Source organism: Macrotis lagotis, chromosome 4 (genome assembly GCF_037893015.1).
Source record: "Macrotis lagotis isolate mMagLag1 chromosome 4, bilby.v1.9.chrom.fasta, whole genome shotgun sequence".
Classification (NCBI taxonomy): domain Eukaryota; kingdom Metazoa; phylum Chordata; class Mammalia; order Peramelemorphia; family Peramelidae; genus Macrotis; species Macrotis lagotis.
This window is the reverse complement of record NC_133661.1, coordinates 147413972-147427021: the sequence shown is the minus strand read 5'-3', so window position 1 is coordinate 147427021 and position 13050 is coordinate 147413972. Positions and strand designations below refer to the sequence as shown.

General features: G+C 33.2%; 1 protein-coding gene across 5 annotated transcripts in view; it reads left to right on the top strand.

Annotated features, from left to right (window-relative positions):
* The window catches only part of ICE2 (interactor of little elongation complex ELL subunit 2), a 74683-nt gene that overhangs the window by 27733 nt on the left and 33900 nt on the right, over nt 1–13050 (top strand). For all 5 annotated transcript variants that reach the window (XR_012478012.1, XM_074234282.1, XM_074234284.1 and 2 more), the window contains 5 exons: nt 4425–4547; nt 4769–4928; nt 7539–7720; nt 7995–8976; nt 10167–10345. Coding sequence is in view for 4 of the 5 variants with exons in the window: in XM_074234282.1 (XP_074090383.1) it covers nt 4425–4547; nt 4769–4928; nt 7539–7720; nt 7995–8976; nt 10167–10345 (1626 nt within the window). In the remaining variant the exon portion in view is untranslated. The remainder of the gene's footprint in view (nt 1–4424; nt 4548–4768; nt 4929–7538; nt 7721–7994; nt 8977–10166; nt 10346–13050) is intronic.

The following is a 13050-nucleotide window of genomic DNA, read 5'->3' as shown; positions in this document are numbered from 1 at the left end:
CTGAGGTATATGGAGTATAGATCCAAGCTTTTATTTTGTTGGGGCTGGGGTCTGATCCCTGACTTGTTGTTGGTCAAGATGTTGCCTATGCAGTCCAGGCCTTGCATTTGCAGAGGTTTATTTCCTCCTTTATGTCCAGGTTCTGACTTAACAGAGGATTGTTCCCAACCCAGTCCTGTCTTTTACCCTGTTGCTCTCAGAGTTCAGACTTTGTTTGGGGTTGACTTGCTATATAGCTACCGGGACCTCTGTTATTATTAAGCTGTTGGGATTTGGATTGCATTGTGACTAAAAGCCTCCTGCTGCTTTTCCCTGCTCTCCTGCCTCTTGGACTTTACTTTGCCTTTTCCCCCAAAGAGACCTTCACTGAAGATACTCCACAATGTCTACAATTGAAAACTTCTTTGAATCTTCCCTTTTTCTTGGTGGGATCTGTACTGTGAATGTCAGAGTAGAGGCTTCATTTATCTTTGGTAAAGAAAGGCTCAGGGAGCAGGTTAACTTCGAGTCACCATCTTGGCTCTGCCCTAGATTCTGTTGATCTATCTTATTTTTCTATCACTGATGTTTCTTCCTGTATCTATCTGCCTCTCTCCACCCATAGAGCCATCTCTTATAATAAATGTTTTTTTAAAAGGAAGAGGGAAAAAAAATAAAATGTTAAAAGGAAGAGGGAGAAATTCTCATTAAAACCCAAAACTCATTGAAAATGATAAATAATATTACACTGCCATAGATCTCTCCTTATAAAGGATCAGGGAATGTGTGTTTTCTAACATCTTTTCTGTGTTCTTCATAATCTCAGTTTTCAATTTCAAGGTTTTTTTTGTGATGATTGTTTTTTCTGTTCATTGTTCTGGTCATTGTATGTGTTATTTTCCTGACTCTGCTTACTTCACTTTGTATCAGTTCATATAAATCTTTATATGCTTTTAAAACTATTCATCATGTTTGTTATTTCTTAGACCATAGTAAGGTTCCATTATATTCATATTCCACAATTTGTTAAGTGATCCTTCATTTGATGGTCTGTTTTGTTTTTAGTTCTTTACTATCACAAAAAAATGCTACTATAAATATTTCATTGCTCTTTGATTCTTTTTTGTGTGTGTGTGTGTGTGAGGCAATGGGGTTTAGAGACTTGCCCAAGTTCATACAGCTAGTAAGTATCAAATGTCTGAGGTCGAATTTGAACTCAGGTTCTCCTGACTTCAGGGACAGTGTCAGTCCATTGTGTACCTAGCTGCCCTGTTCTTTGGTTCTTAATATCAGATGAATCATAAAATCATGACTTATGTTCACCAGAGGTATTTGCCAGCATCTAGAGGAAGTCCACATCAGAGTTGAAATTGAGGAAGGATTTTTTGTGTAGATTGTGAAATCCCTCACGTGCTTCTTATTGTAAATTAGTTACAATCATTTAGACAATTTGACCTAAAAATTCACAGTAGAAAAAGCAAAATGAATGAATGAAAATAAAAATAGTTTTGGGTATTATGCTATTCAGTTTATTTGATAACCCACAGAGCTAGTTTATTAGTACATTTATCTTGAGTTGATACTTCAGATGGATGCTAAACAGAGCCCAGATCTGGATAGGAAAAGAGTAGACTAGAATACAACTGGAGGAATAGATAGTATTTTTACCCTTTCCAAGATGCTTTCACGAAACAAAAATCCATCTATTTTTAGCTCTAGTATTCTTCTGTTAATGCTATATGTTAACACATCTTTGAACATCACAATTTGAAACATCAGACACAAAAGAAATAGATATGTAGTAAAACCTAAAGAAACTGTGGTACATTACTAGTGATCAATGACCCACATGTTAGAAACTGCATAAAACTGACTAAGCATCCTGTGATGCCTATGATCCACAAAGAAGCCAGGCCATGTGGATAGGGGATCCTGGAGGGCCAATGGTGTTACACAGGTGAAGAAGTGATGTTCAGAGACCTGGAGGGCTGGTTGGTAGAACCCCAGGGGTTCTAGGAATGCCAGAACCAGAGTAATAATTCAAGAGGATAAATCATGGGTCAGCAGTGATCTGCACCTTTGGTAAAACACTTAGCATGATGCCTGGCAAAAGTAATAGGTGCTGGGGCAGCTAGTTGGAGCAGTGGATAGAGCACTGTCCCTGGAGTCAGGAGGACCTGAGTTCAAATGTGACCTCAGGATAGTTGCCTAGCTTTGTGACCTTGGGCAAAGAACTTAATCTCATTGCCTTAAATTTAAAGAAAAAAATTTTTTAAGTAGTAGGTGCTCTAGAAAGGGCTATCCTCCCTCTTCCCATCCCCTCATCCCTTTCAGCTATTGAAATATATCATTTTTCACAAAAGACATTCCCATCTCCTGACACTGGACATTTTCATTATCTGTCCCTCATGACTACAGTTCTCTTCCTGCTTATCTCACATTCTGGCTTCCTTTAAAATCTCAGCTAAAAATCTTACCTTCTACAAGAAACTTTTCTTAGTTCCCTTTAGGGATAGTGCCTTCCCTGTGTTAGCTTCATTTTATGTATGCACACACATATACACATAGATTACATACATATAAATCTTATTTGTATAAATTTGTTTACATGTTGTCTCTTCTTTTACCCTGTGAACTCCTTGAGAGGAGGGACTGAATATTTTGGTCTCTTTTTTTTGTATCCCCATTGGAATAGCACAATACCTGACACATAGTACAGTGCTTAATGTTGATTTGCAGTCCTTGTTAATATTTTTCATATCCCTTTTTTATACAAATCATTTATACAAATGATTATTGCTAATGTGATATAGCTCATTATGTGTCTTTGCATTTAAGTCCTGCAGATATGACTTTAAACGTTCAACATAACTATTTAATATATATTGAGAACTCATTAAATTCTCTTTTCCAGCATAATCTATAACTTACTTATGATAAGAGAGGAAGCTTTCTCTGAGGTACCACCTCACACCTCTCAGATTGGCCAGTATGACTAGAAAGGATAATGATCATTGTTGGAAGGTTTGTGGGAAATCTGGGACACTATTACATTGTTGGTGGAGCCATGAACTCATACAACCTTTCTGGAGAGAAATTTGGAACTATGCCCAAAGGGCAACAAAAATGTGCATACCCTTTGATCCAACAATACCACTACTGGGTCTGTACCCTGAAGAGATGATGAAAAAGGGCAAAAACATCACTTGTACAAAAATATTCATAGCAGCCCTGTTTGTGGTGGCAAAGAATTGGAAATCAAGTAAATGTCCTTCAATTGGGGAATGGCTTAGCAAACTGTGGTATATGCATGTCATGGAACACTATTGTTCTATTAGAAACCAAGAGGGATGGGATTCAGGGAAGCCTGGAGGGATTTGCATGAACTGATGCTGAGTGAGATGAGCAGAACCAGAAAAACACTGTACACCCTAACAGCAACATGGGAGTGATGATCAACCTTGATGGACTCGCTCATTCTCATCAGTGCAACAATCAGGCACAATTTGGGGCTGTCTGCAATGGAGAATACCATCTGTATCCAGAGAAACAACTGTGGAGTTTGAACAAAGACCAAGGACTATTACCTTAAATTTAGGAAAAAAACCTGATATCTTATTGTCTGATCTTGCTATCTCTTATACTTTATGTTTCTTCTTTAAGGATATGATTTCTCTCCCATTACACTCAATTTGGATCAGTGTATACTGTGGAAACAATGTAAAGACTGACAAATTGCCTTCGGGGGGGGGGTGTAAGATTAGGGGAAAAATTGTAAAACTCAAAATAAATAAAATCATAAAATCTTAAAAAAAAGAAGAGGAACCTAGATAGAATAGAGAAGAGGAAAAGAAATTTGGCATGATATTGTCATGAAGATTTCTTCTTTCCTACTCTCAAAGAGAAATGTTGGTAAAAGTAGCCTAGCCCATTTCCCAGTAAGTAACCTGGTGGCATTTACTAGACAGGTAGGGATATTTGCCATACCTTAGTAGTTCCCACAGTCCTTTATTTGAAGGGAATTCTTGAAGTAAAACCTTGAGACTTGAGGGACCTTCTTGAGGTCTCTCCCTTTTCTCCATCCCTTCCAATTTTTTATCCTAGAAATGTTATTTTCCTTGTTCTCACTAAGACATGTTTTAGTCTTTGATGTTTGTTTCATTGAGGATATAACATAGATAATATAGTAATAGATACTGTAGTGACTCTTGGGGTAACTTTTTCCTCTGAAGAATAGTTGCCCAAGTATTAACAGGATCATTCTGATGGAGATATAAAGGAGATATATACTCCTGATTTGCAGTAATCTTTCTTTTCATAGAGATCCTTTGTTTAATGAGTATTTACTAATTGGCTGTGCTGAAGAAGTTAGAGTTTAGTTTTATTTTTCTATTATGAGAAAAATGGGGCCTTAGTAAAAAATTAATTTTTCCTTGTTTTCTTAGGGTAATGTAAAGTTTGCAAAATTAACATTTCCCTTGATGCCTGCTGAGTTGCAACTGTCCATAGAATATAAATCTACATCAGCTGTTGAAACACCAGAGCAGAAAGCTGCTGCAATGCATTATGTGAGTAACACTTAACATAATGATTGTCCTAGGTTGTTTTTAGTTGAATTAAATAAATGCAAATGATTGTCTTTTGTGCATCCAGCAGAACAGTTTAAGATATTTTTAAATTAATTGCCTAGGGACACCTTTCCCCAAACTTTGCTCTATATTTTATTTATTTTTGATTAATAAAGAAATGGGTTATTCAAAGAAATAACTGAAATATTTATTAATTTCAGGATATTAGTACAGATCCGAATGCAGAAAAACTTGTGTTGCGGTATCAACCTCAGATAGCTCTCACTAGTCGATCATTATTTACCTTGTTGAACAATCATGCACCTAATTATAAGGAACAGTGGGAAATTCCCGTGTGTGTGAAGATCATTCCTATTACAGGTTTGTGGTTTTCCTAATACTGATTTTACGAGAGAAGGGGAGAAAATACTTCAAGATTGTATAAACTTCTATGACTCTTTTCAAAGGTTATAACCAAGAAAATAATCTTGTTTAAGGCATCAATAAATATAGTACACGTGTAGACAGCTACAAAATGTATCCCTTGTATCTGTTTAGTTTTGTTTTATTTTTTCCATTTTTATTGTTGTAATTATATGCTTATTTCACTGATTTTGTTTACTTTATTATTTCGTGTCTTCCCATATTTCAATAAATTCCTCATATTTCTTTTTTCTTAGAATGCAAAAGCACTTTTTAAACTAGTGTCACATAACTTTGATACTACTTTAAGATTATTTTGATATCTAAGAATGTCCTGTAATTATTCCCTTAATTACCAATTTTTCATCCTCTCCCTTAAGATTTTGTGCTTTCAAATGAATTTGATGATTTTAGTTATATATAATCTAAAAGATAATAGATTGTTATAGACTATCATCATTTTATTGATGGAGTCCAACCATGAACAATGAATATCACTCTCATTTGTCTTCCTTCATTTCTTTAAACAATATTTTGTATTTATATTCTTATAAATCTCAAGTACATCTTGGTAAATTGACTCCTAAATATTTAGTGCATTTTGTTTTTATTTCATTTTTTGCATAATTCTTAAATATTCTTTTTCTCTTATTGACATTTGTCAATAAACATAAACATTTCAAAACAAAGGATAAGGAAAAGTATTGTGTGAGAAGCTTAACATCAATTTTCTTTCAAGATACACAATACTCATTAAAGATACATAAATATATTGGAATAGATCATTTGATAGGGTAGTAACTGAAATGCTCTATTTATGTCCCCCTTTGTATTTCTCTTTTTCCATTCTTTGTATTCAAATATTGATATTTTTTATATCACTCATTATCTACTTAACCTACCTTTACACTCCCACTTAGTTGAAATTTACCTGCGAATATAGGGGTTAAGCAAAAAAAATCTACACATTGGCCACATATATTGTGTTAATATTATGATAGGGAACAACTGGAAGATTTAAAAAAAAACAAATGGATGATTAAACCTGCATTTTTAGGTTGATTACTTTGCTAGATGAGTGGAAGATAAACTAGTGGGAGGAGAGACTTGGAGGAGCCTTCAGTAGACTTTTGCAATAGTTCAGGCATGATAAATTTAAATAAAATTAAAAGGGGAGGGGCAGCTAGATGGTAATAAAAGTTTTAAAAAATAGCTTAGGCTTGAGGCAATGAAGACTGTAACAAGATGGTGACAGAGGAGAGAAAGTGGCATATATAAGAAATGTTTTGAAGGTGGAATGGGCAACTTGACAATGAGGTTATGAGAATGAGGAGTCCAGCTTGACAACTAGGTTATAAACCTATGTGACTGGTGGTGACTTTGTTAGTAATTCCAAAGTTAAGAAGAGGGTTTTGGGGAGGATGGGGGAGTGAAAGGGGTAGAAAATTAGTTCAGTTTTGGATATGTTGAGTTTAAGTTGTTTATAGGCCATTCAAGTTGAGATGTGTATAAGATCCACTGGGAGATGTGAGACTGAAAATGAGAAGAGAGGTAAGTGAGTCAAGCAAGAGTGCAGAAATGCTAGAGTTATTTAGGATAGCCAAAACTAGAGAGGACCAAGAGTCCAGTTAGCAACATTGTCTGCTCTCAGAGCGTTTATAAATTGTTCAAATAAGCTGATCAAATTTATGATTTTGCACTAAACTTTATACCTCTGTATACCCTTTTAACATAGTACATTGAATATAATGACACTTAATTGTTCTATGAATTTAGATTTATTAGTTTTAAAATATAAGATACTATACTTATTTAAAACAGTATTGATTTAATTCTGTCTTAAAATCATTGCAGACTTTCTCTGTCAAAATTACTAGTTGTCCTCTATTTTCAAGGAGAAAAACTGATGGCAAAGTCATCATATAGTTTTCTAGACCTTGTTCTACCTCATTACTGAGAATAGAAACAACCTCTAGAGAGACTGCAATTAACATTGAGTTGGATAGGGAACCTATCTGTATTAACTTGTGAAATGAAATGCCCTCCTTCCTGGTTAAAATATTTTTTACTCTGTAGAGTAAGCAACATGTTCTTGATAGCTTAATGACATTCACTTTCAAGCAAGGAAGAAGTTTATTGGAAAATAAAATTATAATAAGTGTAGATCCTGAAAATTTCTCCCTGAGGTATAAATTTCATTTAACTTTTAAAAAATTGGACTAGATTTGAGAGAACCATCTTTAATTCAGATCATGTTAGAAAACCCAAAATGCCTTTTGTTCCAAATCCTAGTATGTGAAAAAGTTAAAATATTTCTCTTGACAATAGAATCAGAGAACTTTAGAGAAAGTAAGGGACCTTGGGATATCATCTAGTCCAATCTGTTCATTTTATAAAGGAAATGAGACAAGTTTAACGACTTGCCCAAGGTCACACACTCAAAAAAAGTGATAACATGGGAATAGAACTCAGATTTCATTACTCTTCGTCCAATATTCTTTATACCACCTACACTGTTGCCTCCCATCTTATTATCAAATAAAAATGCCTTTTTTTCCTCATTAATAGGTTCCAAGCCAATGAAAGTAATTTATATCGACTCGCCTCTCCCCAAGAAAGAAATGACAGTGAGAGAGAGAAATCAAATTTTTCATGAAGTACCATTGGACCTTTTGACTACCAAAAATTCAGCTATTCCTGTCTCTGCTGTATTTATGGACAAACCGGAAGAGAATATATTTCAGTGGGATGTAAGTGATGTTTGAATAAGGAAACAAGTTTTTAAACATTTGACATTCCTTCACTTTTGCAAGTTTTAAACAAATGTAAAAGTTACTTATCTATGTTATTTACTGATATATGCCAGATACTATTGTGTGAGTTGCTTAGAATCCAAAACAAAAATGAAATCATCTTTGCTTTTAGAAGTTTAATCATTTTCAGTGAATGTTCAGAAATTCCCTCCTGATTTTTAGGATGATAGATTTTTTACTAATTGTGTGATAATGGTTTTGTTTTATTAAGGTGCCTCCTGATATTAAGCAGTCCCGAAGAATTGAGACTTTTAATGATTCAGATTTGAGTTTTGATGAGGATGTTACAGAATTAGAAACCTTTGGAGTAACAGCTAATGAACCATTAAGAACTTTGAATACATCAAACCTTCCTATATCGACTACTGTAGCAAGTCTTCCCACAACATCAAGCACAGCAACCATTCCATCTAATACTATAAGTTTATCAAAGATTCTGATGGAACAATTGAAAAAGGAGAAAAAACTGATGACCAGTGTAAACAGTGTACCAGAAGATCAGAAAATTAAAGATACTCCAGAACTTTCATTATGTGACAATGTTCTGGATCCTAAAACAGCACAGTTTTATTCATGTGGTGAAGAATCAAAGCAGTCTGAATGTGATTCCTCCTCATTCAAAGACTTTGAAAAAGAAAAAATTGAACTAAGTGAAGAAAATGATACTACAGATGAAGAATGTGGTGCTATTAAATTAAAGATTCTAGAGAAAACAAGTACTTTTAAAGAAGGAATTGAGACATCAGAAGCAAATAAGACTCAAAATGTTTCTTGTAATAGTGATACGGATGAAGAACGTTTAATTATTGATATAGAATGTAAAAATCATGGTAATAGCAAGCAAGAGATTCCTACCCTTAATTCAAGTCCTGTTATAAATACTCTAAGGTCTCCTGTGTTTAGTCAGCCTTCTTCAGAAAACTTAGCTGATGCTACCTCTAGTCCTGAGCAGAAAAAATGTCCTATGAAAAAATCTGGCAAAAGATTATATAAGAAATTTGATCCAGTTGGACAGATTTTAAAAATGCAAAATGAACTCTTAAAACCAACTTCAAAAAAAGTGCCTGAGCAGGCTTTTGTGAATTTGGAAAATTCTAAACAGCACCCCATAACCCTTGTTCCAGAACAACCAGCCACTGCTACTGATACATCTAAGTCTAAATGGTCTTCAACTTTTCAGAAGCCAAAAGAACGTGAGTAGGCATTCATAATTGTTTTTTATGTGATATTTTTAGCAAATAGTTTTCCTTACCCCTTTTTCTCACACAACTCTCTTTGCTTTCTTCTACAACTTTCTGGTAAAATATGACTTTTCTTATTACTCTTTCTCTACTATTTAATAATAAAACTACTTCTGCTGTGCCTTAGTTTCCTTTGTATAAAATGGACTAATTTAAATCAGCAAATTATAGATTTGCTATTTTTTATTTTTATTCAAATGAAATGAGTAGTTGAAGATGTTCTATCAAAAAAAAAGGTTGTAATGACAGACAAATGCAGTATGTGTTTTATTGTTTTTGTTGATCAGGTTCAAATGTAGTTTCACTTGATAGACAAAAAAAAACCCATCATAATTTGGTTAAAATTGTCATACAAGAGAAAAGTTGGTTTTGTTTTGGTCTAGAATCAGTATTTGAATACATCCAATAAGTTTGATTTAGTGTTCATCTGGCTTGGCATAGTGCCATTAAAAAAATCAATCTTCAATACATAATTAAATGTCAACAGGGCTATAACTAGTGTTTTAGAGAAATCACCTCTTAAGAAAATATACAAAAGAGATAGGAAGTTAAAATACTCTCCTTTTTTTGCTCATCTCTACCCAACTTCTTATCATACTGGGATTGAAAAACATCATTTTTAAAAATTTACCACAGTTTTTTCCTTGTTTTCTCTCACTTAATTTCTTTTTAGTCTGGGTCACCATTTATCTGAAAATAAAGGAAGTAGTATTTCAAAAGGATCATTGATCTAGAGCTAGAAGGGACCTCAGAAGCCATCTTTTCAAAACCTTTCTTTTTATTGTTGAGGAAACAGAGGCCCAGTATGGTTAAGTGAGTTGCCTATAGGTAATAATCATGAGAAATAGCATTTGAACTAAAGTCTTCTCCCCAGAGCTGGAGTACTTTTTCCTGTACCCTTTAAACTTTTCATTCTGGTTCCTTCTTGGGACTCTGTCCCCAAAAAAGAAGCAGAAATACTGGTAAGATTATTAACAGAAAATAGTCAAAAAAAGTTGAAAAGAAAATATTCTGTAAGTAGTTGAATATATATTATCATGTAATTTGTATCATTGAAAATATTTTAATTATAATAAATGTTAAAATGTAATAATACTTTATTAGTACATATAGTCTAATTGATAAAATCTATTACTTTTAAGGATTGCTACCACATGACCTTCAGATGTTTGTTGAAAACAAATCAGAATACTTAACACCTCAAAAAGGAAATCTTGTTTATAAGTTATTTAACTTTCAAGATCTCCTATTACTTGTACGTTGTGGTATCCAGAAAGTAGAAACAAGACCACGTTCCAAAAAACGGAAAAATGTTAGAAGGGTAAGTAACTGGAGAAAAAGGAAGAAACAAGTTTAAGAACACCCATTTTTACAGTCCAAGGTCTTGGGTTCAAAATTTGCCTCTGCCTCTTGCTTATGTTTGTGATCCTGAGTGAATTACTTAATTGAGGTAGTCTTCAATTCCCTCATCTGTAAAATATGAAATTGGATTGCATAGACTTTTTTTTTTAGGTTTTCTTTGCAAGGCAAATGGGGTTAAGTGGCTTGCCCCAAGGCCACACAGCTAGGTAATTATTAAGTGTCTGAGACTGGATTTGAACCCAGGTACTCCGGACTCCAAGGCTGGTGCTTTATCCACTACACCACCTAGCCGCCCTTGCATAGACTTTTAAGGTCCTTTTCAGCTCTTACTCTACAATACCAGAATATAAATTAGCCAGCAAACACAGATGATGCTTTTTTAAAAGTTTAAATTTTTAAAAATTCTCTTAAGTCCTTAAGTTGCAGAGCAGTTGGCAAACTGCATTAATATATAATTTTTTTTACTAGAAGTTTCCTGTTACACCAGGGAAATCATAGTTCTAGACAAAATAAAGACTTATCTTCAATAACTTTTCTAGGGTGAGATAGTTTTTGATGTACTTATTTGCAATAAGATAGTGTTTGAATAAGAATGAGATTTTTAAAACTTACAGAGTTCTTGGATAAGACCGTATTACATCACTGAGTTTATTTTAAATGATTGGAAAACTGCTTTGGTGGATTTAGAGCATATTGTAGTGTATAAAAGTCCTTTATGTTTTTTTCTGTTCTGCTCAAGTACATATATAACTTCTCCAAACCCATGAAAATACTATCCCTTTGGAATTTTACAGTTATAGTGATTTAATTGTGATCTCTTTTTCTGTATATATAGTATGCTTTTTTCTGCCATGATTATAGAGATTAGAGTGTCCTGGGTAAGCAGGTGTTTTAGTCAATCTAGTTTGTCACATGGGTTCTAGCTCCATATCTGTCACTAACTTGTCTTGTTTAGTAAATAGTCACACAGGGTCCCTTAATATTTGTTGTATTATTCTATTTTAATGCTTAATCATCATTCTTTTCACATTCTGAAAATAAGACCCAAACTGTACCAGGTGTTGGTGACAGCAATTTAATTGCTGGACCATATCTCAAGATTATTAGATATGCTTACCCTAATTTAGATTATATACTTTCTTCATATTAACAGTTGAGTTAAGGTGTTTTTCACATCTCTTAATTTCCTTTCTTTTAAAGAAGGGAAAATACCCAATTCTGATAGTTTCTTTTATCCTCATTGATTCTATTTTAAATTTTTGGAAAACACTTTTTTTTAGGAAGGTTTTGAAATGAATTTAGATTTCACTTGTGGCTTATTGCATGAGATAATGTTACTGGTTTGATATAGTTTAGAGAAGTCTGCATTAAAAATCATTTAGACCTATTTACTACATTTTTTTGCCATTTCTTTACTTAAAAATGATAAGTTTTATAACAGCAAAAGTAATTTTATACAGAATAACTTGCCATGAATTTAATTTTTAGAGTTTAATATTTTTTGTTGTTTGGTTGAAATTTCTCTTGTCACATGTGATTTTGTTTTTTTTAGGATTAACCTCATTTCTTTAATTTATTGGCCTGTGATCCCCTATTCATTTGTATTATGAATTACTGACACATAGAAATGGTTGATGGCTAACATCTCTCTAAGTAAGAATTTTCCAGTTGTTATTTGAATAATGGCTTCAATCTAGAAAGAAAAAATTGGTAAGGAAGTTGCTATGCATTGACTAAAGAATTTAAGCACATCTTTCTCCAACTTTGAAAAAATGTCAGTATACTAACACAGAGGCAAATAAGAACCAGCTTATCAAAAAGTAACAGGGAAGTCATTCTTAGGATATTTACAAATATTAGACATTTTACTAGCCTGGGCAATTTAAAAGTCAATACTTATTTACATTGTAATATCCTTTAAACATTGTAATCCTTTAAACAAAGAATATTTATTCCCTAAAAGTAATCTTGTTTAGGTAAGACTTAGATTATGAAGATGCCTGACTGCCGACATCCAAGAATTTGAAGTTTATCTAATCTGCCTCTCTGATTTTTACCATGTTATTTCTTCCTTACTATTCCACGTATAACTAGTACTTAGACATTTCCTTCTATGACCTTCCTAACTTACTTCTATTTATAAAATTCAGATAAAGTGATCTTAAGTGTTCTAGTTTTATCAGTGTTTGTATAAATGATCCTAGTTTCACAAAGACTTCATTTTAAAATGTGAAGTTAATAAGACTGATTATTTCAAATATATATGGAATTGTAGGAACAGAACAGAAAAGGCCAGATATTAGTATAAATTTTGAAGGAAAGAAGTGTCTAATAGGATCCTATGAGGGTATAAAGTATGCAACCCCTACTGAGAATTTAATTTGTGGTTGCTGAGAGAAAATAGAGAATGAATGAGAGAGAGAGAGAGAGAGAGAGAGAGAGAGAGAGAGAGAGAGAGAGAGAGAAATTCAAATAAAGTTATAATTTAAGAAATAAGAGCTGGAGGGTATATCTAAGAAGAAGATGTTAACATATGACATCTATAACTATATTTAAAATATCATCTAAATTTTTAAATTTAAAATAAAAAAATTTAAATTCTAAATATTTGTAAGTGGTCTAATTTGTATTCTTTTCTCCTGAATTCCTGGAGATGGCAGTATA